General features: G+C 40.9%; 1 protein-coding gene across 18 annotated transcripts in view; it reads left to right on the top strand.

Annotated features, from left to right (window-relative positions):
• nrxn2a (neurexin 2a) overlaps positions 1 to 27,105 on the top strand; it is a 166,881-nt gene that overhangs the window by 27,564 nt on the left and 112,212 nt on the right. For 5 of the 18 annotated variants that reach the window (XM_078787855.1, XM_078787865.1, XM_078787859.1 and 2 more), the window contains 4 exons: positions 11,435 to 12,465; positions 13,929 to 13,952; positions 20,990 to 21,019; positions 21,277 to 21,288. In XM_078787855.1, coding sequence (XP_078643981.1) covers positions 11,763 to 12,465; positions 13,929 to 13,952; positions 20,990 to 21,019; positions 21,277 to 21,288 — 769 coding nt within the window. In that variant the 5' untranslated portion in view covers positions 11,435 to 11,762. The remainder of the gene's footprint in view (positions 1 to 11,434; positions 12,466 to 13,928; positions 13,953 to 20,989; positions 21,020 to 21,276; positions 21,289 to 27,105) is intronic. The other 13 variants (XM_078787868.1, XM_078787870.1, XM_078787864.1 and 10 more) reach the window with 6 other exon arrangements.

Here is a 27,105-nt window from a genome sequence, read left to right as displayed (position 1 = left end):
TAATTCAGTGCTTCTCAAATAGTGGGACGGTGAACTGTTGTGGGGGACGTAATACGCTTGTATGCGCTCCATTTTGTTGCATTTACCCGGTTTCAGTTTCAAGTTCAGTCTGTACAGTAGAGATAAATGAATAGATATCAGTTGATGGTGTGAAATCATGTTTCAGAAAATTGAGAACAGCTGGGTTAATTGGAGACTCTAAATTGTCTATACACACTATGAATGTGAGTGTGAATGTTTTTTTGTCTATATGTGCCCTGTGATTGGCTGGCCACCAGTCCAGGGTGTAACCCCCCTCTTGTCCAAACAGTCAGCTGGAATAGGCTCCAGCGTACCCCTGCACTCTGCAGTGAAAATAAGCAGCATAGATAATGGATAATGGATAAAACCCTCCATCTCATAGGAGTTATTTTTTAATGTAATAAAGCCCCATCTAATGCGTATAACTAAAAATGTAAGAATATAACCTGAACATATAGTAAGAAAAAGTACTAATTGCACTGCGCTTGTTTTTGTTGAAAATCCGACTAAATTCTCCCGAGAATATGCTCTGTCAAGAACAAGAAAGAATAAGGAAAGGATTAGTGAACAGTATCATCCAGGGTACCTTCTATCTTTGTAGTTATCTCTGTTTATTACAAGACTGCCTGATGAAAACCACTTTGACTTTGAAAAGTAGCTTGATAGATCCTCAGTGTTCCAGTGATACGCTTCACTGCATCCTTCTCAATTATCTGGAACGATATTGCTCTCAAAAGGCACAATCCTGACAATGTTTGGACTTTGAAGCAGAGAAACCTCGTGGTCACGCTTTGTCTCTTTCACATGCAAACATCCATACTAATTAAAGATTATCTACGTTCACAGAAAGTTACATCAGGCCCATGTTTAAAAATATCCAGTAATGCATACGCTTGCACTTTGTGTCCATCTGATAAGTTTGTGTAAGCAGCTATTGTTGGCCTCTTGGGAGAGCAACTTTGCTGCATGCACAGTGTCTCGCTAAGACGCCTGGTTAAATATGAGTAAATATAGTCAGTGCTGTAGACCTGCAGGCTGGGGGTTTGTTTGCAGAACCAACGGAATGGACGGACCCACTCTCAAACTTGGATGAAGCAATCAATTCCCAGTTGCACTTGATTACTTAAACAATTAGAAAGATGTGTAAATTATTCACTGTGAGACAGTAATCAAAGGAAAAACGTTGTCGCTTTAATGAAATCACCAGCCGAAACAATAGAAAGAGCGGCAAATCATGGTGTAGAAAATGTAATTAGAGCATATTTGATCTTGGAGACAGAAACATTTACGTATGATATATTTAATTCAAAGAAAATACTACGCTCTATGTAGGTCAGCCCTGACTTTGTTCCATATCACTTAATATGGATGATTAAAAGTGTGTGTCATTGTTGTATGTCATTGTTTCCATCAATTATTCATGGTGGGGATGCTTAAAGCTCTCTTCTTGTTTGACATGCAGTGCTTTAAAGTTGTGTGCAATGTCTTGGAGGCTGTACTACAATCCAAAGTGTACAATAGAGATGTTGCTGTTAAGTCAATGTTTGCAACTAGCTTAAAGCATACATATACTGTATCTAGCACAGGCAGCTGTTTGAAGACTAAATTCCAATTAACTTCATACATAACTGATGCAGCAATCAGGATAGCTTTAATCACAATCTGGATAACTTTAAGTAAGAGGGAAGACTGTTGTCAGTCTGTGAGGACTCGGGATGAGCATATGTAGAAACGGCAATCATCTATGAAAGGAAAATTAATTAGCATTTTATTCATGTGGTAGCAAATTAATTGTATTAAATTTAGATAGCATTAAATAATGCAATCTTAACTCCGATCAGAAACTGCAATCCAATACAGTTATTGTGGTTCTTTGGTTCCGTACCAATTGTACATTGACATTATTAGAGTTTTCTAGACATGAAATAGCACCCCTACAGTCACTTTTACACTTGTATTAGCCAATATAGTAGATAGATAGATAGATAGATAGACTCCCTTTATTGTCATTGCACAAAAACACAGTAGTGAAATTGCCAACGAAATGTCATTGCCTGGCTCCCATATAATAACAGACACAAAAGAAGATAAGTAATAAATAATAATAATAATAATAATGTGGAGAATAAATAGATAGAATAGACACCAAATATGAACAACATAATGTAAAGTGCAGCGTGAACAGTAAATTGCCCAAATAATTTAAATAATTTAAATAAATAATAATAATGTAAGTAAAGGTAGAGGGGCTTATTTGGCATTCAGCAGTCTGATGGCCAGGGGGAAGTAGCTGTCTCTGAACCTGGTCGTCCTACAGCGGATGCTGCAGAGCCTTCTCCCCGATGCCAGGCGAGAGAACAGTCCATGCTGGGGGTGTGTGGGGTCAGAGCAGATCCGATGGGCTCTAGATACACACCGGCTGTTTGCTATGTCCTTAATGGGGGGGAGCTGGGTCCCGATGATCTTCTCCGCTGTCCTCACCACTCTCTGCAGTAACGTCCAGTCTGAGGCCTTACAGCTCCCAGACCAGACGGAGATGCAGTTGGTCAGCAGGCTCTCGATGGTCCCTCTGTAGAAGGTGGTAAGGATAGGAGGGGAGAGGGAGGCTCTTCTCATCCGCCGCAGGAAGTGCAGTCATAATGGTTGATGTGAGTGCAACGGGCCGAAAGTCGTTCAGACATGTAATAGATGGTTTCTTTCTTGTGGCGGTCTTGAAACACGGGGGGACTACAGCTTGGTCCAGTGAGGTGTTGAAGATGTCTGTGAGCACGTGGGCCAGCTGGTCTGCACATTCCTTGATCACCCCGTCCTGGAATGGCATCTGTGCCTGCAGCTTTCCGCACGTTGACCTTCCTCAGGACTCTCCACACAGCAGCAGTATCAAACTTGACTGCCTGTTCATCGGGGTGGGGGGTAGCCTTCCTCGCAGGGTTATTGTTCAGAGCCTCAAACCTTCCGAAGAAGTTATTTAGCTCATTGAGGAAGCTGATGTCATTCTGGCAGGGTGCAGGTCTGGCTTTGTAGTCAGTGACAGTCTGGATGCCCTGCCACAGTTGTCTGGTGTTGCCGGGGTCCTGGAAGAAGCTTTGGATCTTCCGGCTGTGGCACGGTTCAGATTTGCCCTTGCTGATCTGAGTGCCATCACATTACCAGATTTAAACGCAGCATTGCGTTCTCTTAGTCTTTCACGCACCTCCTGAGTCATCCAAGGTTTCTGGTTGGCCTGTGTGATGGTTGTCTTGGTGACTGTAACCTCCTCCATGCACCACTGTATGTAGCCTGTTACAGATGCAGCATACTCCCCCACATTGGTGTGTTGGTTGTATGTTGCAGCTTCTCTGAACATGTCCCATTCGGTGCACTCAAAACAGTCTTGCAGTGCAGACATAGCTCCCTCTGGCCACACCCTCACCTTCTTCACAGCAGGCTTTCCCCTGGTGAGCAGGGGCTGGTATGCTGGGATTAGCATAACAGATCTGTGATCTGAGGAGCCAAGGTGTGGGCGGGGGACAGCTTTGAATGCTTCCTTGATGTTTGTGTAAGCCAAGTCCAAAGTATTCTCACCTCTAGTAGCAAAATCCACATGTTGGTAGAAATTCAGAAGCACCGTCTTCATGTTAGCCTGGTTAAAGTCTCCAGCAACAATAAACACGCTGTCCGGGTGTGTGGTTTGCATGTCGCAGATGGCAAGGTAGAGTACATTCAGGGCTTGCTTGCAGTTAGCATCAGGTGGAATGTAGACGGCAACAATGGTGACGCTGGTGAATTCTCGGGGAAGGTAGAAAGGTCTGCATCTCACAATCATGAACTCAATGTCCACACAACAGTGACTGGAGACCAGGGTAGCGTTGTTACACCAACTGTTATTAGTATAGATGCAAACACCGCTCCCCCGGGTTTTACCCGTGAGTGCATGGCTCCTGTCAGACCTGAATGTTGTGAGCCCGTCCAGGCTAATGGCGGAATCCGGGACAGATGAGTTGAGCCATTTCTCGGTGAGGATGAGGATGCAGCAGTTTCTTGTCTCCCGTTTGGTGCTTAAGTCCAATTTCAGGTAGTCCAATTTGTTTTCCAGGGAGCGTACGTTGGCGCGCAAGACTGATGGAAGCGCTGGTCGGAACGGGTTCGCTTTTAGCTTAGCTGTAAGTCCACCACGACAACCCCGCTTCTGCTTCCTCTCGCATCGCCTTCGATGTCTCCACGGGCGGTCTGTACTGTGATCTGTTATTCCTAACTGCCGTAGCAGATCAAGGCTTTCAAAGTTTATGTGCTTCAAATTGCTGATTTTTCTCAGACGAAGGATAGCCTGTCTGTCGTATACTATTCTTGTACTGTTACGCTGGGCATTTGATGCTGAAAACGCTGTCGTGAAATTATTGATGAAGTGTCTGTATTACCAGGATCCAAAGCAGCCGCAGCCGGACAGGGCGCCGCCATCTTGGAAAAAAAAAAAAAAAAAAAAGTAGTAGTAGTAGTAGACATAATAAATGAAAATAAGACTCACACATTAGCATTGAGGTTCGATTCTCCGCTTGGATATCCCTTTGTGGAGTTTGCATGTTCTCCCTGTGCGTGCATGAGTTTTCTCTGGGTACTCCGGTTTCCTTCCACATTCCAAAAACATGCTAGGTTAATTGGTGACTCCAAATTGTTCATAGGTATGAATGTGAGTGTGAATGGTTGTTTGTCTATATGTGCCCTGTGATTGGCTGGCGACCAGCAGGAAATGCCCCTGTTTGTGGGTAAGGAGAGACTCACATTTCTGATGCACTTCAGTCACTTTATTAACAAGAAAGAAGGCAGGAGACATATGCAGTGAACATTAAAACAGGAGCTGCTGTCGGCCACAACTCATGGTAGTCACTGGCACGCTCAACAATATTAGAACACCGAAACACATTTTGGGCAATAATTTTTGTAGAAATCCGGTGTGTATGAAAACCAAGTTGCCACTGTATAAATCTCTAGATACCTTTCAGATGTTTAACAAGGCAAAAAAGTATTTAAGTCTTATATTCCAGTCAGTACGGTAATTGCTTAGCCGGAGGCTGCGAGCTAAATCTCTTTAGATTTAAATGTGCAAGCGAATGGTAACAAACTACCGTAATGCCTGCCTAGTGATTCTTGTTGAGAAATACGAGCATATCAACACGCTCCCAAAGGTGCCAAAGAAGGATTGGACAACAGATTTTTAGGAATGAAAAAGCCGGTCCTAATCATGGCACAAATATTGTCCCTCTCTGGACCATTTGTATCAATGCATGCAAATCCTCTCTACCCATGCGAGCCTCTGTTTTGGTTTGATTGCACACTGAATAGATTGCTGAATAGGAGCTAAGAGTTTGCAGGTGTGTGGCGAGATCACTTTCACTTAAGACCTTGACGAGCTCTCGCGCCTCGGCTTATGTCATTACCAAGTGTGCTCCTCTGCTCGTTTCACATCTATAGGCGCATTGTAATTGCTTTCATAGTCTTGCAGGCTCTATTTAAAGGACGGCGGCGTAATCAACCTCTGCCGCTCATCTATAGGAAAATTGATGAGTGAAAAGAGTCGAGAGCTAAACTGTTTGGGCCCAATAACCGTGCGGTTGGAATGATGCACTCTTAAAATATTGCACCACAAGCTGCACATTAGAAGAAAAGAAGTGTTCACGGCTCAGATGCGTCTTGAAAGACAGCGCCTTATTCATCACTAAATACACAGGCTGCTGTAGTGGGTCATAAGAGCACTATTCATCCTGGTGAAATTGTGACAAGAAGGGGATTAATTCATCAAAAGCCTGCACTTTTAAGTACATTCATTCACATACGGTATATATGTATGTCTATGCACTCACAGAAGGTTTCATGAGGTGCACCTGTAGAAGAACATTTTGCTTTTGCAATGGTGTGTGTTATTGAAAAGTTACAATTTGACTATGTTTATTAAGGTGGTTATAATTTCTGGTGGTATATAACTGTATTGGATTACATTCTGCTCTTCTTAGATTTAATATAATCACATTATGATTGTGTATCTGTGGTAAGTGAGTGTAAAATCATATTTTTTGTCATTGGTCGCATCTTACTTCCATCCTCTTTTGCTGTCTCACTGAATAATCCTATTGATTTTTACAGAGGGGTGCTTCTAGATCACCATTATGTTTGCTGAAGTGTTATTAAAACTCCCAATGAAGGTGGTTTGATTCATGCAGTAATGTGCTTAGTGTGGCTGCCCTGTAGAATTACATCACACTGTCTTAGGGCACCGCTTTATAACGGCTACACATGCGCAATCACTGAATGTTGGACCTCTGACCCCTCTGCCTGACCCCCTGGCGCTCCCTTGGGTAGCATGGGGGTTCTTAGTACAACTAAAAAAATTAGCAGCCAAGATCCTGATTGTAAGGAGCAGGAATTCCCGAATTTTTGAATCCGACAAAATCTTCCAGCATTTGATTATTGAAACAATGGGCAAGCAACCCATTTTGAACCCCATGAAACCTGTACTGGAGGGTTTAAGCTATTCTATATCAAGCCTGTAACCCCTCCACTTGTAGCCAGGCCATTCATTGCGTTGTTATTTCTGAAACTTTAAAACTCATGATACATAACAACTTCATTTTTAAACATTAATAATGATTTGGAGGGCATGAGAAAGTACAACAACAACACAGCACAGCGGCAACAGAACCACTGCTGCAATAGTGCTGATGAGTTCATTGTAAAGCAACAGTATGGCAAGTGCAACATGTCAACGGCTGAATTGCGTTTTCAACATTTTACAGCACATGCAGAGGTCCATACAGCTGCTCACCACTCATGATACTTCATAGGTAGCTACTGCCATCTTGTGGAGGGAATAAGTACATCTGGAGGTTGCCTACAGCCACATGTGGTGATTATTTGCTTTGTAGACCCAGCAACTATCAGAGACTGCAGTTCATTGAAGAGAGGTGTTCATTGGAGCATTTATGCTTGTACCCTTATTGTATTGTATTACTATATTTTTTATGTATGTTGAATATCAAAGCAGCTCTTGCTCAGACTATCACTATGAAAAGTATTGAATTTGTGAATTTCAATGTAAAAATGGATGTCTGAAATGTCACATTATATTTATGGTGATGTCACTGTCCGTCATTCATTATCTGGTGTTATGTAAGGTAGATAATGTTGCATAATGTAGCATAATGCAGCAGTGTTAGTGCAATAGCCTTCAATTGTAGTTATACTGCGTTTTTTGCAGTGAAATGATTCCTTGAGCTCATACTCTATGTCATGAATGATTAAGGACAAAAACATCTGCGCTCGGGTGTCATGCAATTTTACATTTTATGTGTTTTGACCAGAGTATTGTCATATACTGTACTCATCTAAGTGATCTCAGTGTTCTAAAAAGAAGTGATGTCTGAGCATTTGTTCTCATTTGACAGCTTTTGCAAAAAATCAAATTGACACATTCGATATCAGCCTAAGGCATACTTCTTCAAATAACACCCTGAGTGGGTGTTTCTTTCTTCTCTTGAAATCATGTGTGGCTGTGTGACTAGTGCTAGAATGAAGTGTACAAAGTGCCTGGATAACTGAAATAACACAACATCGTTGATTTCCAAAATGGGCCTTTTTGTCTCCACCAAATCCATACAACTTTAATTGAAGTAAATAGTCGTTTATAACCAAGCACAACAGCAGGAAGGCCACATACTGTTTTGATTTCAGTTGGTGTTCACAAAAACGTAATTTTCGATGAAACTATGTGGAGGGGTGGAGTGTTTTCTGTGTTTTCTCTAAGTTTAGTACTAGTTGCTTTTATTTAGAACATACTATAAATAGAAGTTGACATTGAATCCCTTCTCATTAGTGATATTAGCATTAATATCATTTCACATCATTATTTCTTTCGATCATTTTGAGCGATGATGTAAGTATTTCCATAGTCTGGAATGCTATCGGATTGTAAATATGCAATTATCAAAACACTGCAAGGGGGGGAGAAACTTGAGAATTAGGGATGGTCCAACCAGGGTTAAATGCTGCCGATTCTGATTATTCAGGACTGAAATCATCTGATACCGATAGCAAAGATTAATTATACATTTTTCAACTTACTTATGGTGATACTGTTGTAAGTCAGGTCATCTTTGCGGGTTATTTCAGCATATTATTCACATAGAATATGCCATCAAATGCGGAGATGTTATTCAGAATGAGACAGGAGTCGAGTCAAGTGGTGGAACCGTTAACTCTCTACTGAAAAACAACCACTTAACGTCTCAGTTGCTAACAACAATCATATGACCTGGAAACTGAAGTTTGAACTTCACATAACACATTTTAGAGCTGTAATTATTAATTCTATGAAACCATGATTTTTTTTCCCCCAAGGTTATCATACCTCCGTGAACCAGGAATCGGCATGCTAACATGCATACAGACATACATATGCACACATGGTGAAATTCAGTCTTGGTGTAGGTCTGCACACTACTTATTGTTTTGTAGGTGCTGCACGGTGTTTGAGTGGTTAGCACGTAGGCCACACAGATTGGAGACCCAAGTTCGATTCCACCCTCAGGCATCTCTGTGTGGAGTTTGCATGCATGGGTTTTCTCCGGGTACTCCGGTTTCCTCCCACGTTCCAAAAACATGCTAGGTTAATTGGTGACTCCAAATTGTCCATAGGTATGAATGTGAGTGTGAATGGTTGTTTGTCTATATGTGCCCTGTGATTGGCTGGCGACCAGTCCAGGATGTACCCCGCCTCTCGCCTGAAGACAGCTGGGATAGGCTCTTGAGGATAAGCGGTAGAAAATGAATGAATGAATGAATGAATGTTTTGTAGGCAAAAAGCCCAAGGCAGTGACTTTTGTTTGGCAAAGGAAAATAACAAATAACTTTCACTTTCTCTCTGGTCATGTAGCACCAATTAAGATAATATTTACACCTTCCTACAACAAGGACGGCCCAGTTCTTGGTGGTGAAATACGCCCTGTCCTTGTTTGTTTGGTATGATTATAACCTGCTGGAGAACAGCCCGACCCACATTATGATGCTCACTGTGACATATCGCTCAAGATGTTATGTCTCTCCAATGAAGTTATTGTTAAAGCCACTGCATAGAGTAACACAAATGTGTTCTTTGTCTAAATCAAAACAAGGTGAAGTCCGACCACGTATATACAACTGGGACACGCTCTCATTTCATACTCCATAACGGACCCCGGCCAATTGCAATTCATCCTGTGCGGAGAGAGTCAGTTTGTATGACCTTCCAAGATGCAGCTATTCCCATGATAAACCCATCTATCTGAAGGGTTTTCTTCCTGCCTCCAGCTTTCATGAGCAACTTTGATTTGCCTCCTATGATATGCTATTTCTTGCAACCCCGCCAAAAGTGAGCAAACCCAAATGTGGCAGTTCCTCATCTGCCGGCGCCCCAACAGACGCCATGATTCCCTGCTGACTCAAACATATAATATATTTCCTTTTGTGCTGAGATGAAAATGGGCCAGCCCTGCAGGAGATGCCTTTACTAATGCACCCTGTAGAGGGAAAATCACAGTTTAACATACAATAACGATATTTCTTACTTTGAAATAAATCATGTTGTGTATGCAACCTCCCCTCCTCAATTTTCTGAGGGCAGTTGATTTGAATTTATCTTGCCGAGCGACAAGTTAGAATGATTGAGCCCATTCATAACAGAAAAAAAAATCACTGAACCAATCGGCGTCTTGTCAGGGTTTGTTAGTGCGACCAAGTGCAGAAAGATTAACCAAAAACTACACAAACAATTTTCATGGATATTTATGGAAATATGGAACATGTGCAGTCCGAAAACCTATTACATTTTAGGAACATATTCAGATGGCAACTAAGTCACAATGCATATGTCATCTTAATTCATGACTAATTTCCAAACTAAAGTTGAATGTTTCTGCTATGTCAGAAATATGTTCTCCCCTGACAGTTGAAGGGTGTTGTCACATGTCTTTATGCACCTCTGTCACCTTTTTGGCACATCAAGCACACCCAAGTAAGAGACCTAAGGTACTTTGTTGTTGTTGGCATTAGCATTTAGAATCCGGGCATTCCGAGTAGAAACGTTGTCATGGTCTTGATTACTTTTACTATTCGACCTTACTATACCTTTGACACCTACAGGATTTAATTGACTAAACTTTATCTTAACATCACAGCAACACACCTAATCTAAGGCCCTGTCCACACAGGAACGCTCCTGGGATTAGTAAATACGTACAGTGGAACCTTGGTTAGCATCTGCCCCAGTTAGCATGTTTTTTTTTGGTTAAAGTACAACATTTCCGCCCCAATTTTTTCCTGTGCATTCTCAAGTTAGCATACAATATATGCTGCATGTCTTGTCATGTTATTAATTCACTGCATGATTCCATGTGTTGTTTTTATATCAAAAAGCATCCCTCTTTGTTAGCATCCTATTAGCTAGAAAACAAATGTAAACCAAAAGCGAAAGCCTGTTTACGATGTCATCAGTGTTTGATAAAAGTTTGTTTCTACCATTTTCCGTTCTTTAGTATTCAGCAGTAGAACGTTGGTAAGTTTCAGGAAAATATCAGTTCTCAACCAAAAAAGGGAGATAACAGGCTTTTTGTGAAAAGATACATTACAAGCATAACTTTCACTTTGACACAAATGTAGCCATATATATTTAGCCAAAATGTCAAAACAACGAACATAACATAATCAACACAAAACAATAGTTGTTTTACATAAAATAACCATTTATTTACAAATATAACACAGTGGACTATTTACAATTTTCACATTTGGAACTGAACTTTGTGTGTGCACTTTCCCTTCGCGGTTTTTAAGCTCCCTCGTGTAAAAACGGCTTCAAGCCTTTTAAATTTGTAGTTGCGGCATGGGTTTTTTTTACAAGGCAAAGATGCAGGCTGTGCTTTTATCAAATTTACTTCTGCCACCTTGTGGCCGTTTTTTCGGCTTAAAACTGCATCGAACGTGGAGTTGCATCATCACCTCTTTGTGTCTCCTGTGTTGAGGAGCTTATACCTCTAATCAGATGAGGATGTTGTGCTTATGTACGATCTGGTGTTTGCAGTACATTTACATTTATATTTTAATAATTCATTTCATGATGGTTTAGTGGATGTTTCATGTTATTTGAAGCTGGATGGGAGAATGTTTTAATGAGAAAAATAATGCTGCCATGAGTTGGTGTAATATGGTGTAGGTCCGCACTGAAACTACTTGAGACTGAATGAACAGCTCCTCTATTGGTTGCAACTAAGAAGTGCACTGCATTGTGTTGCTTTAAGATCCCTAACATTCTGAATGAAGATAAGTTTTAAGATGAGTTTTGCATATGATTTTTTTGCATTAATTCTGGATAATTCATTCACGTTCTTCTTTTTTTGGCTTTGTCCTATAGGCTGTTGTGTGGCTGAGAAGGCAAGGTGCTGCACCTAGGCTTGGTGCCTAGTTGACACATGGAGTAGTGACTGGAGCCGTGCTGGATGGAGGCCAAGACACTGGATGGCGAAGACGAGGAAGCACACAGTCTTGTGGATCGCTTGTAATGTTTGTTCTCTTTCTGTCACGTGTGGAACGATGGCACAGAGAATCCGGATAGACAGTCAAGGCTAAAGAAACATTTGTGAAGAGAATCTCGGTTTTGTTTCGAAGAGATTGTAGGGCTCGGGTAGACACAACGCTCCAATTCCTTCGTGTTATTGTGTTGGATTGGCAAGCAGACCACCATGGCCAGGTATCATAACAAAGCCTCCTGGTTATTGTTGTTCGTTCATCTGGTGCGAACAGGAATAGCATTGGAATATGAAGGTGTTCCTGGTCAGTGGACTCGCTATGGACAATGGGATGCAAAAACAACAGGAGAACTAAGCTTCATCCTCAATACCAACATCAGCAAAGCTCTGGTGCTCTACCTGGATGATGGCGGCGACTGTGACTTCCTAGAACTGCTCATATTGGACGGGAGACTCAATTTGCGCTTCGCAATCCACTGTGCAGAGCCAGCATCCCTGCACACGGAAACACGCATCAACGACCTGCGCTGGCACCGGGTGGTCCTCTCGCGGAATTACCGAGAGACCAAGCTAACAGTGGACAATGAAGAGAAGGCGGCAGAGGTCAAGTCCAAGAGGAAAGAGATGGTCGTGGCCAGTGACCTCTACGTGGGCGGGATCTCGCCTGATGTGCGCCTCTCCGCCCTGACATCCAGCAACGTAAAGTACGAGCCGCCTTTTCAGGGCCTCATCGCAAATCTGAAAGTAGGGGAGGCCCTGCCTTTGCTTTTGGACGGCCAAGCTGTCCACAGCGACTTGGACTACATATGTGCTGCACACCCGCCCTGCAGCAATGGAGGACTGTGCTCCGTCAGCCAGGGCGAGGTCCTCTGTGACTGCATCAACACCAGCTACGTGGGAAGCTACTGCCATGAAGGTGAGGCAAATCACACCTTTGTGTTTGCAGCAAAACACTGTTTTGTGTCTCGGTGAATAATCAACAAAGCCCATGGAACTGATTGAAGTGAAATCTATGAGACTACAGTCAGTTATCTATGCAGAACAACTTCTAATGTGACAGCAGCTTGATGCCATGTGTTTACTCAGGAACCACTCCAAAATACACAGGAGATCATTTAAAAGCCTCTCTTAACTTTTAACCATACGACTGAAAACTTCCAACACAAGTCAAGCTTATCTTTCATTAGCAAATATTTGTCTTTAATATGCTTATTTAGCCACAAATCAAACAAAAGAATAAATAAAAAATTTAAATGTAGGATCCCAGTAGTGGCTACAATAGCAGACCTGCCTCCGATTTTCTATAAAAAATGATAAAAAAATAACTGTTGTAACACATTGATTTTTTTAATTAACGTCATTCCCTCGCCGCGATTGAAGTTAAGCTAGTCGACCAGAGTTTTTCATCCCGTCACACGTACAACCCTGTCAAAGAGCTCTAAAAGCAGCAGGGTCCAAAGTGTGACCCAGCAGCCATTTGCAGCCCAAGGCACATTTTTTTATTGGCCTGTGGCACTTTGGAGGAAAAATAAAGCGTAATTTTTGGGGGAAAGTGTGACTATTATGTCTACTACTACTAATAATAATGCAGTAATAATGCAGAGTTTTGTCTTTAAATATATGTAAAAAAAATCGCCTCCAGTAAAAAAAAATCTACAATAATCTTAAATGCTAAAAGATTGCCGGGCTAACATATTATTTATCATTTTCTCAATATGAATTATAGTCAATACCATATTTCATTTTGGGACATTTTTAAAACATTTATTCACACTCTCATTCATACCCGGAGAATGGTTGTTTGTCTATATGTGCCCTGTGATTGGCTGACAGCCAGTCCAGGGTGGACCCTGCCTCTCGCCCGAAGACAGCTGGGATAGGCTCCAGCACGCTCGGTAGGGATGCGACTGTAGCATGCAACATATTCATTTATAAACAACTTTGATCCTCCTCCATCTACTGCTATAGAAAGTATGTCAGAGAGAATCATAGCCTGACTTTATTCTGCCATTCATGTGCCAGTCTTGTAGCAAAGTCTTTGGAATAACAATACTGTATGTATGATACATCATAGTATCATCATAATCATCCCAACAGGGAATACAGTGGAATGAATGCAGCTTAAAGATAATATTAGACTATTTGCAATATTCAATCAGAAAAATTTTAAAAGAAAGACTAGAATTATCCAGTGGGGACAGGCTGGTATTTAATTTGTTCCACAGTCATTAATTTAAGTAAACAGTCCAATTTAGAAATGGATTTGTGAGTGAAATATTCAACAAACACAAGGTATTTAGCAGCTGTGTTAGCTTTGTAGACTGGAAGCAGCTTCCACTGTCAACAAAATAATTTTGTCTGCTTTTCTTCCTATTGCAGCAGGTGTCCAGAAAGAAGTAGAAGGTAAGCCACTGCATTATAAAAATGAGAATAATGACGACGATGCCTAGTCTTTGCAAAGGCTTTTAGCGCAGCCTTAGCGTGTTTGCTCTAATCAGCTTGTTATTGTCAGTTTGGACTGCAGTTCTGACATCCCACAAATTAGCCTGGAAGGACACATGATCATAAGTAGGAAGTTCTTTGTGTTGCTCTTTTTACATGAAATCAGTGCACTCTAGGTGACTGGTGAGGTGTGAAGAGTATGTGGGTGTCGCACAACATGGGAGAGTTTGCATACTGCGTCACGGGGGGGGGGGAACCAACAACTGCAACTGCAATGAGACTTATTGTTTTATGACTTCCCCTCTTGTAAGTTTCGCATTTTGGATGATTTGTTTACCAGCCATGAATGACATTTTAGCTCCCAGCTTGACACATGGAGTCAAACATGACTGCAGAAATCTGCTGGCTGATTTCTGAGGACATTCATCAATTTGTTTTGTTATTTTGCACAATGTGACTTCCCAGAGATATTTTGTTCTCTCTGAGAGGAAGGCACTGTCTCATTACTGTGTCATTATCTGAAACAAAGCCGAGCAAACTGGCCGGTTTTCTAATAACATACAGAATGTTAACTGAAAAGTGCAAGGAGGACATTTGTTTAGTAACTATATGAGACTTATACGTCACGTCAGCAAAGTCGGGGGTTGTGTGGAAGTGGCGGCCAGCAGGCTCTGGAGAGATGCACTGAACCATACACATTATCAATCATTGTTATGCAGCAAGCTATGCACACCTGCTCTCCAAAAATCCATGAATTTGCTTGGTGTATTTGCGTCAAAAACACAGCAAAAACATGACATGGATGCAAATAGTGTGGAATGTTGTGTTGTTAATGATACATATTTAGTATGCTGTGTGTATGTTTTATAAGCAATAATGGCTTACACACGTAAAGGTGACATGAGCCCCTGCTTGCAGCAAAACGGCAGCCATTATTGGATGACATACTGCAAAGAGAGCGCATCACAATGTTTATTGGATTAGAGCTTGACATGGAGACACTCCCCTGTGCAGAAGGCATGAAAACAACAATGCCTTGTTTTTGCAATCTAGCTTCCCGTACAGCAGCAAGGCTGGTGTCCTTGCACTGACTGAGTTTTTTTTTTTTTTTAATAGACTGCATCAATGCTCGTCCATATGCTTTATTCGATCTTGACTGTGGGTTTGAAGTGCTCTAGGAGTAATCCCTATTGGACAGTGGAATTGCTTAGAGGCAACGGAACAGTTTGGCACAGCAGGTGGCACTTGCCAGTTGTTCATCTACAGTATGCGGCATGTGGGATCCCGTTGATCTGTGTGGACAAAGGCCATGCTGGGGCACGCTCTAATGCCAAAAGCACCCTCTGATGTTTTGAGAGTAGAAAAGCAGGTCTGCAAGCGAGAGATAAGCACAACCACCTCACATCGCACAAGCGGACCGCAGAGGATTCACTCAAAGTCCAACACATTGTCATTGCTTTGTTGGATTTTTTTTTTTCCTCTTGGTTCACCATGTTTTTATTTCTTTTTTTCAGAATTTTATGCACAAGTACACTCAGTAATTGCACTCTAGGAACTACAGGAATGACAAAGCAAACATAGACATCCTTAAAAGAAGGACACAGTTGGTCTGAGTGGATGGATCTTCCAGTAGCAATGACCTTGGTCTAATCCCTCATTACAACAGGCTGCATAATACTGTACTTTTCATGCAAAACAAATTTGGCAAATCCTAATCCTTATGCAATGGCTCTTTCTTCCTCGTCGCTTGCTAATTAATGTCTCAATAATGAAGTCATGTTTTTCTAAGCATGTAATTGTATAGTTCCCCACTCTATTCCAAATAATCTTACTTTTTTAAGGGACCGTATGCAATATTCCCAGTTGCATTAAGGGCTGCTCCGCGCACATAAAGTATACCCCACGTGACACACACGGAGTTATGTTTGCTGTCAGCTAATGATAGTGATTTGGCAAAGTTTACCTTCTCAGGTTAGTTTTCATTGAAACAATCTGCTGTTTTAAACATGTTTTGTTCACGTATACTGTCTTATATGTTTTAGTTGAAAAAATGACATCTTTTGACATTTGCATACAACCCCTTTTGTCATGGTTGAAGAATGAGAACTGAAGAAATAGTGAAAACTTTTTTGGGGTTAAACCCGTCCCTGCAGAACCCAGTCAACCTAGAAAGTTTGAAATAGAACAAGCTCCAACTGGCTATAAAAAAAAAACAAAACAACACAGACTGGCTCAGAGATGTGGATTCCGTATAAAGATAGATCCTAAGTGCCATAGACACAATGTTTTCAAAAAATGCTAATTAACATGTTTAGAATCTCAGCGTTATTAACACACCAAGTCCACATGGAAATGAAGCTGCCGGCTGCCAAGTACAATTTAGCCAATCAGACGACTAAAAAAAATCAACACCAATTGCCTTTTTCATGCACTGTGACATTTATATTCCTTTTATTCAGTGAGCCGGCATTTAAAATGAAGTTTAAAAACAGCGCAAGACAATAAGAAGATCAATTGTAATACAAGGATGTTATAACATGAAAAATAGCATTTAAAAAGAAGACAATGTACTGAAGTGATGGCATTTAAAAAATGTGAAGCTGAATATCAACATACTAACTATAACACTGTTTGCATGTGAACAAAAGGCCAGGAATTATTGAAAAAATATATGTGTTTTTAAGGAAATGTGCTTATTATTTTTTACATCCATACCAACAATACCGGAGTGCCTTCATGAGACTGTAAGCCCAATCAGAAAAGCTCAAAGCAAAATGCCAACATATAAATTACCGAAGCTTCCATTGCCTGCTGTTTTAGTTGCCTTTCTGCCATTTTAAAATAGCAAACCGAAGAGTATGAGGAAGGGAGGGAAAGGCAGTTTATGTTCATATATATGCTCCTGGGACTCTATCTCTGCATTTCCACGCTGAGATTTGGCTGTAAGGCTCAGCCAAGTAGGATAAGAATATTCAATGCGGTGACTGCCTGACTACGATATTTTACTAGGCCAGGCTACGACAGATCTCATCCACTTTGCTTCCAATCCTACTACAGAAGTCACAGAAGTCAAAGCTTGGTCGGTCAGAGTTTTTGTCACATTCCGCCTGTGACGCTTTGACCTGCATGGGTCACATGGTTTGCTGTGCATTGTTTAGATGCACAAGATGTGTTCTCATGGGAATTTTAGTTGGCGAGTGTACTACGCAGCACCGTTCCTTGGGGTTGCATTGAATTGCAAAGCATAGAAATAGAACTACCACACACAAAAAGTCATAACTTTACTCATAACATATATATCAACTGCACACATAACATATAAAGATTCACTGGGTAGCATTTAATTGGCATATTGGTATACAGTACAAGGGCAAAGGTAAGTTGTGTAAGTAACTCCTGTTAAAAAACAGACAACCAGTAGAACGGTCGTTGATTTTATTTAGCTCTTTTTTTTGCCATTATCATCAGCAATTTATTATCATAACTTACCACCGCTATCCTTTTTAGTGTAAGCTGGAACTTATAATTAAATTTAGCCTTGAAATATTAATTGCAAAATGAAATGATTGGCCAAAGAGAGCAGGGGGCAGCGTTGTCCTTACTCAGTGAAGCGACAGTATGTGCGGTTACGTATTGTCGATCTCAAACGAGTCTTATATTTACCAAACAAACAGCTTAGGTCAAAATTCAAGTTATTTAAGTCATTTATGTGAGTGTGTCCTAATCATTGGGTTAAAAGAGTGTAGTTATTTGACTATGAAATGGTATACTTTGTCATTACAATTACCATTATTGTCTAAATAGTGTGAGTACCAAGATAATTGTGTCTTGCCTACAGTCAAACATGGTGGTGGTAGTGTCAGGGTCTGCATGAGTTCTGCCAGAAGCTGGGGAGCTGTGGTCTATTGAATTCCAACCTGCACTGTGACATTCTGAGGGAGAATATGATCCTTTCATGGCAGTTTTCTAACATAATGATCTAAAGATGACTATGTATTGTCCCCTGAGAAGATATAATTCAATGGTTGCTGACAGGGTGTACTGTTTGTCAGTAGTTTTTGTCCAAATCCTGCTAAATTCTTTTGAGAACAGACCCAAAAATGGATGGTTAGGTTGCCACCCAGACGTTTCCACTCCTGACTGAGTGGTGTTTTGCAGTTTGGTGCTGCTGGGTGTGTCTTTTGTCTCTGCCTCGCCACAGTCGTGATGAGCGATACACACCCTCCCCTACGTAGCTGGAGGATGACAGACACCTTAAGGTGGTGATGGTCCTCGAACTGCTGTCCGGTTGAATCTCAACACTGCTGGTGAAAATGAGGTGGCCTGAGGGGTGAGGGGAGCAGAAAGAGGAGGTGGTCGTGTTTTTATGTCGAGTACGATGTATTGGTATGTTGTCTCGGAGCAACAGCCTCTGTGGGAGTGTATATAGCTGTGTGCCGTTCAAACGGCATCTTGTGTGTGTGTGTGTGTGTGTGTGTGTGTGGTGCAACATACAGTACCTGTTCCCTTGGGTGAATGTGTTTTGCACACGTAGACATACTCTGACCTGCATCTTTATAATATTCCCTAGTGACTTAACCTGAAGGCATGTTTCTTCTTAGCGCTACAATTCAATTCAGTTTGTCAAGTACAGTTCATACATTTAAACCCTGATCTGCCTCATGTCTCTAGGTAGGATACTAGGTAGAAATACTCCAATATGCAATACTAAGTTCCAGAAAAATACCATATTTATTTGAAATCCTATGTTTCAACAAAAGTCAGCTGGGATAGGCTCCATCATGCCTGCGACGTTTGTGAGGATAAGGATCCACTAAAACAACCTGTCAACTCTTATCAACAAGTATGACAAGTAAACCTTTTCAAAAATCACAAATAGGATTCCATGGAATAATGCTAGTAATCTGGCATTAGCCACATACGTATACATGGACCCAAATATTCCAATTCCATTTGGGTTATTTGCTCAAACGGAAAGAATCTAACCTTTGTGTACACCTAATTCCGAAAGAAAAGTGCCAATCCGAATGAATATATAATCGGATTCACAGGGGTGGAATATTCCTTTCCCCAATCCGATTGAGGTATCTTGTACCAGCTCAAACGGAGAGTTGTCAGGTTGCGTTTTACTTCGTGGTGTTTTTTCTGTCTTTTTCTGTTGTTTATTGCCGGTTGGCAAGCAGCTTTCGTGTGCATTACCGCCATCTGTGGAACAGAATCTAAACCCTTGTATACGCCATTCACAAGTCCAGTTTTATTAAAAAAGAAAATACATATCGATATAAAACATGTGCCGAGCTTAATTATGAAATATTAGCAAGATTGAATTTTATCTTTTTCTGTTCCCGGGTGCGTTCTTTCAGCGAATGCTGAGTTATGACGTAACACGCAGCTTGAGATGTTCTTCGATTTAAAAAAAAAATGGAGGCGAACAATATGCACTGGACTGCTGCGGAAAGTTTGTTTTTGATTTAAACTAAATTTCAAGACTGGACGAACGAAAAACTGGCAATACGGAGTTATTCCAACAAGTGAAAGAAAAACTCGCGGAAGTCTGTATCACGTGATGTTGGTGTTTACGTTTTACTGCGCATGCCCCATTGACTATTTTGGTTGATTATAGCGGCGCATGTAGACACGCGATTGGAATATTCCTTTCCATTCGGAAAGAGAAAAACTCCTCATATAAACGTTGCTATTGATACAATTTGGAAGCTGCACATTTCTATGTGGCACAAACATCAGTATCAGAAAAAAATTAAAAAATGCAAACCACATCTCCCATCGCTCATTTTTCTGTTGCAAGTACACCAGCTGCACGTGTCTCCTTCCTTAAAGTATTAAACACAGCGCTTTACACTCATTGCAAATTGGATATAGACCTACCAAATTAACTGATCCTCATCTTCACTGCTTGTAAACTGAAGTGAACCGCTTCAACAATATGCAATATTGTTTTACCACAATAGCATTTTGGTACCATCAATCTATGTTGTTACCGTAACGGTTAACAACAGCACCCCAGAAACAAAGCACATAGTATGGCACTGAATTGAATTGTAATTTTGGATGAGTCTTAACGGTGACAAAGGGGGCGCGTGGTCCTGTGGGAGCGTTATGTAGAATGCTGATGCAATGAACAGAGTTGTTTGTGCTGGCTGGCACAGTGGGGCTCATGTGCTCAGCAGAAGTGTTATGTTTTGTCATGCCCATCTCCTTTCTGGCGCAAAAGGCGGTTGAAGTATGCCACATATACTCCCTGCCAGGCTGCATATTGATGTGTGTATGTGCCTGCGTGCGTGCGTGTGTGTGTGTGCCCGTGCGCAGAGGAAATAGATGTAGGAGTGAACAACTTGGCGCCCGCTGCTCCTTTCTCCTTTCTTTCTTTCTTTTTTTTTTTCTTCTTCGCTGGCTGATGTGTTACATGATGATTGGTGAGTGATGTCATTGTATGAGTGCTGCAGCAGCAGAGCTGTGTACTCCTTAGTGCTAAAACCTGTAAATCCACTATTCGGGTTGGCATAATATGCTTGGTAAGATTCTGTTATCGTCACTTACAATTTAATGGATGAGGATGAATGTCAGCGTTGCCCTTTTCCAGCATCCTGTTCGGTAGGGTATGCGGCTTGACTGAGCATTTAGATGGAAATAAAAGTGCACAAGTAGAAAGTGTTGATTGGGACATTTCAAACACTGTCTGCATTAAGATATGTGTTCCATTTGGGGAAAAAAAGCATCTTTGTGAGCAACTATGACGAGGGTTGCGCCAATCAAGATGTTTTTTTTTCTTTCCTTTACCTCCCTCCCTTTTGAGATGTCTGTCTCTCTTTTACTTTGAGTCCCCCTCCTTTCCACGTTTTGAATTTTGACATCCGTGCCTACCCCAGGATGTCTGTCACAAACTGCAGTCCAACATTGTGACAATGCTTTTGTTTTTCCCGATCCTCTTTATGAAATTCCTGTTTTTCCGTATCCTTTTTTCTGTTCTTTCCCTCAAGGTCTGGCGCACCTGATGTTAAATCGCCAAGGTATGGGGTCTATTGGTTTGCTTTTCCCTCCCAGCCACTTGATCACAACATCCCCACCCTTCTGTAGATATCATTCCAGTTAACTGTGCTGCACTAATATCTCCTCTCCTCCTCTTTGATTTTCCATATATATACTTACATATTCATTTTTGCTCGCTGTCATGTTACCATGGTCATCGCTCACTCAATTCCTGTCCATCAAACCTTTGTCCTGACCACTGACTGAGCCACTGGAACATCACCTATGACCTCTGCAGTTTTACGTCCAGGTAATACACCAATGCTCATAGCATCTTTTTGGTTTGCTCTCAAGCCAAAAATGTGTCTTGGGTTGTCAGCAGCTCACTGACTTTCTTCCTGCCAAGATAATGGGAAGAATACATGAATATATTCTGACAATAATTTACTGTTATAAGCATGATTTGCCATTCAGATGTAGCAGTCAGTTAAAACGATGTTAGTTTTGGTATCGGTGATAGGTTGCAAATGATACACTTTAAATTCTGTACGCCACATACTTCAAGTAATAATTATTCCCCTGCACATTGCATCAAAGTTGCTCCATACATTAAGGAAAAACCTTCACTTGCTGCAATGTTGGACCAATTCTATGGACTGCATTCAGCAACTCTGCCCTATATATTTACGCTTTTTTTTTTTCTTCCTTTGGAGATTCAGATAAAAATTCACCATCCCCGTCTCCATGGCAATCATTTCCCTCTAAACACAGACCTGCCTTTGATGACCTACTCCGGCAGTAAAATACACAGCTCGTGTCCTCCATTTTCTCATTTGCAAAATGTCATTTCGAAGAGAGATAAAACTGATCTTTGCGATATTCTAATGAGACAAAACCTTTTTATTGGAAGTCACAGACTTCTCTGCTCTCTCTTTGTTTTCTCCCCTCCACAGGTTCGTAGATTGCATTCTTATTTTGTTTTCAGCACACCTACAGTTTTAAGTATACATGTATTTAGGAATAGTGGAATATTTAATGTTCTTCCGGGACGCCAGCCAATATAATTGATTTTTTTCCCTCCCATAGAACATTAATGTTTTTGATACAATTTTTACATGCAATTGCAAAAATATGTTAACCACTGCCAGTAGTACCTTATTGACATTGTGACACAGAAGAAAAAGTGTTTGGCACTAAAAAATATGATACCCCAATCAAACAGTTCATTCACCGAAATTATTTTTACAATATAGGAAAAGATTGAACTGTCTTTGATCACCTTTTTCTAAAATAATCTTCTATTTATTGGTCATATATTTGGGTCCATAGTGTAACTTTGATGGCATCGTGAATATGCATCCTAAAACACATATCAGTGTAAAAAGTACTTAACCCCTGTCAAAATTAACAAAAAAATCCCTGTTTTGCTACTACTATTTAGCAACCAGGGCAGAGTGCTAGTGTACCATTTTCCGGGATTGATCTATGATATCACAGGTTTCCCTATACATCAAATTTGGTTTTCTCTTCATTATACGTGTTAAAATACTCCAAATTGTACCACCTCATTCAACTTTCGGGGTTCCACGGTTAGTGCAGTGTACCGTTTGCCTGTGAACATTCTCATTCATCCAGATCTTTGTATATTGAATCTGGCCAGTCTAGACGCCACCGATTCAAAGCAATATCATTTTATATTTACACTCAACAAAAACATGAATGCAACACTACATCTACATCAAAGATCTAAAATGTTAGTATGTACACAAAAGGCCCATTTATCTGTCTAAATCAGTGTGAGTAAGCACTTCTTCTTTGCTGAGATAAACAATCCACCACACATGTGGGGCATATCAAGCTGCTGACTTGACTGTATGATTATTACACACGTGTGCCTTAGGTTGGTCACTATACCACAGATGCTGCAAGTGTTGCAATATGCATACCAACAGAGTGTCTTGAATGTTCTTTTCTCTATAATAAACCATTTGTACAGGTGTTTCAGAGAATTTGATCACATGTAACCACACCAGTCCAACTCCTCCACAACCAGCATTGTTACCCCCAAGATTGTGAGACCATCCACCCAGGCTGTAGGGTTATATAGACATGGTTCATATCAAAAGAAAAATTAGACTCTCATCTTTCATCAGAAAAAAGTTTCTACCTTTTACGATCTTCAGTAATTAGCAGTAGAACAAAAAAAACACAAAACACAAAAAATGTTGTTTTCCATAAAAATGTACAAAATTCACAAACATAACACCATAAACTACTTACAATGTTCACATTTGAACAAATGAACTGTATGTGTGCACACGTGAGAATGCATTCAAATTTACCCAACAATCTCTTCAACGCTGCAAGACTCCACACATGCCTTTTCACTTCCTGGTTGCTGTACACTGTTTATTTCTATGGGAAAGATGCCGCGCTCTTATAAAATGCACTTCTGTGGCAGTTTTTTCTGGCTTAAAATGGCACCATATGTACTCTCTTTTATGGTGCAATTGTGCCATCACCTCTTTTTGCCTCTAGTGCAAAAAACCTTTGGGTTGAAAAACGTATAAGACGTATAAATACGTCTTTGGTAAGTTAATAACACAGTACGGACTCGCGCGGTGCATTAATAACACAACAAGACACCATATTGTACTCTAACTGGAAAACGTACACAAACCAAGGAAAAATGTTGACAATTGTTTTGTGAAAAATACACTAACCAAGGTTTTACTGTGTAACAATATATTCCCATAATCATTGAACCTCTTGAGTTGAATAACACTGAGGTGGTACAATTTGGAATACAGTGGACTGCCCTGGTTAGCGTGTTTTTCAGTTAATTAGTTCATTAATATTAGTTAATTAATCGCTGCATTAGTCCAACTGCGTTCACCAAACATCCTTCCTTTTTGGCATCCTTATTAGCGAACCTAAAAAAACGCAAACCGGTAATGAAAGTTAATTCGCCCGTCTATGACATCATCAGCAGTTGACTCTCTAAAATGTCGACACAAAGCAAGTTTTTATAGTTTACAATTATAGTTTACATGCTTACAACAATACTAAATGCATATAACTTACAAATGAAAAGGATCAATGAACATTTAAAGCTACTTTTACCTTCATTAAAGACATGACTGGCCAGTTTTCAGTCACGTCAAGAAACTTCAATGAAGGTAAAAGGAAGCTTAAATGAATTGAATTGAATTTACATTATTTCTTACAGGTAATTTTGCTTTGGTTAAATATCCATTTTGGTTAGAGTTGGACCTTCTGGAACAAATAATAACACTAACCAAGGTGTGATAGCACCACAGAAAAAGAGAAAACTGTGATATGATAGAACCAGAGATGGTACGCTCATCTTTTGTTGAGTGCATGTGAAGTAACTTTATATCTCGTCTGTGAAATATTTTTATTTAGATGCAACACAAACAGTGTGGAATTACCCAGCTGGGTGATTTTGTGTGCATTTAGGGTAAAACTGACTGCATAAACAAAGTGTCAAAGTCGGTTACACTAGATGGGGGGGAGCTCGAAGTCTATAGATGGTTTTCACCCACTATAAAGTGTTGCCTTCGGGCTGTGGATGACTTTGCCATCATAGATTCAGTGCTTATTCCCTTTTGCTCAGACAGATCTCATGATGATGATATCGTGCTACAGTAAATGCTATCACTGCCTCTACAGTGTATAGACAAACAATGACTCGTGCATTATAATAGCTCTGCAGTATCAAATATTTACTGAGTCACACCATAAGTGGGTCCTAAAGGTCAACCATACTGCGATTTGTCCTGAAATGAGGCCTGAATGTAATTGCTCCATTTCATGCATCAATAAGAAGACATTTTGGAGATAATTACCCCCCAGGCAATACTAGCACACTTTCAATTTGTAGCAAAGCAGTGTACATCTAATTGCAAGAGAAATACTGTACGTGAGATGGAAAAGTTTGACCGCACATTTGTTATTAACAGTGGCACTTGTCAAACTGTTAGCCCCGAGGCTTGTGTTTTTTGTTGAGCTGTTTTGTTTTGGATTTGATAACAAATTACTTCAAATCAAATATACAACATAATGTTGATACCCCCCCCCCCCCCCCCCCGTGGGACTAGCCACACAGTCTAGAAATGAATTTAAATGGTTGTTTTTATGCTCAGATAATGTTTGAAAGTGACACGCCTGTGTGTGCGTGTGTGTGTATGTTTGTGTGTTGCTTATGTATCCCCCAATGGACTCAGTGGTCAACAGCTACCCATATGCCAATGCCACTTGACTTATGCTGGGGTGCTCACAGATGAACCCCCCCCCCCCCCAAAGACTAAACCACCACTTGTGCCCCCAGGCTTTAAATTGGTAAATGTGAGAAGCCTCATAATAATAACCAATCCACATGTTATCATTTTAATGTGACTGCACGACGTCAGTGTAACAGGTGGGCTCGTAAGATGAATGAGCAGGTGATGGCCACATGGTGGTACAACCCCGTTTTTCTCTTTCTGTATTTAATGTGCTTCACGCTGTGACAGTCAGCGGCAAATGCATAGCTTATGAGCATGGGGACAATAATTAGCCAAGTGAAAATACATGGCTAAGAGGAACCTTGGAAGCTCCAGGCTCCTCTGAGAAATCCATAGCCACAAGGAGCATCACCGTAATCCCCTTGGATGTAAGCCTTGTGGACCCTCGGAAGTTTTAATCAATCTACGATAGGAATCTGTTAGAGCTTCGTACATTGACATTGTATGATTTTTAGCATGGTTAAAAGAAAATTCCACTTTATTTTTCAATTTTGCCCGTCATCCACAATCCGTATGTGAGACAAGAACAGTCTTTCCATTTTCTGTGCATTCTAGATAGTCGCCTCCTGCTGGTAGTTTTTCATATAAAGCCATCTGAAAAGCATCCAAAATCCTCAGCTACAATTTATACAGAATACATGCAGTACCCACATTGATGAAAACATGTAGCTTACAGTATTATGGTCCCGGTGAGCATTACTATAGCTTCTTTCCGAGATACATTGATTTGACATAGCAACTACTGCTACTTTCAGTCAATAACAGCAGATCAAATTATGGCGGACTACTTTTGGACAAATGATGATATTTCAGCCTTAATATATGGACGATGAGCTACGGGTTTAGAAGCCGAACGGGCAAGAAGATACATCAGAGTAGAGTCAGGTCTGGTTTGACTTGGTGATGTAAAGTGGATCACATTGTCACCACTGTGAAACGCTTTGTATATTTAACGACTAGGACACTTCTCCAAGAGACCGTATCACAAACGAAGAAATGTTAGCAATAGAAAACCCTGCAGAAAAATGTTTCCACCTACTCAAAATCAACTGGAAAAGACGCCCCAGGCAAAGCTGGACCAGACGGTCCATCGAGTAAGTCACCACGATATTGATTGTGATATACGGAGCACATCGTGCTCATATCACACGTCTAAGCATTGTGTCACTACGCAAGAAAAAGGAGTTCGTCCGTGTTAGTAGGCTAGCTAGAACTCACAGAAAAGGCAAAGCCGTGTGTTCTTGTGGATGATGGGCAAATGTCCGAAAAAACCTTCAGATTCTGAAGACTTATTAGCTTTTTAATTGGAAGGGAGGGATAATACCACAGTATTTATACTGGTAACCTCACCTCGTAATGATAGGTTGTCCTTACTCATGCAACCTGAACCAGATTCCAAATTGTTAGTTCTTGTCTCAGAGCAGTAATTAATCTTGAATCCTGAAATTATGCATGGTTCTTCTGATTAGAGGGGATCCTCTCACCCAATTGGAGAGTCATGAGACAGCAAATTGGCTCATGTACTGTCTCTCAGTACGTCCGACATAGGGAGGGGAATATGAGCAGAAAGGTCGCTGTCGTGTAGAAATTTCTAGCCATGCCGGTATATTCTGCTGAGCTTCATTTTCCGCAGCAGTCCTCCACAATGGTCTAATAGCTGCCGCCAAGGTAAACGGTGATGAATTTGCCCACAGTGACAGCAGTTACAAGGTGCTGAATTGCCCCATCAGCATCGGCCGTTTGACTGCAGCCTTGAGCAGCCTGTGCCTCTGAGTTAGTGTCCAAGACTGAGTGGTGTCAGGGCAAACACAGCCGCTACT

Source organism: Doryrhamphus excisus, linkage group LG21, assembly GCF_037039965.1.
Source record: "Doryrhamphus excisus strain RoL-2023G ecotype Guam linkage group LG21, RoL_Dexc_Guam_v1.1, whole genome shotgun sequence".
NCBI classification, from domain to species: Eukaryota; Metazoa; Chordata; class Actinopteri; order Syngnathiformes; family Syngnathidae; genus Doryrhamphus; species Doryrhamphus excisus.
The sequence above is the reverse complement of the archived record's forward strand: the minus strand, read 5'-3'. Positions and strand labels throughout refer to the sequence as shown.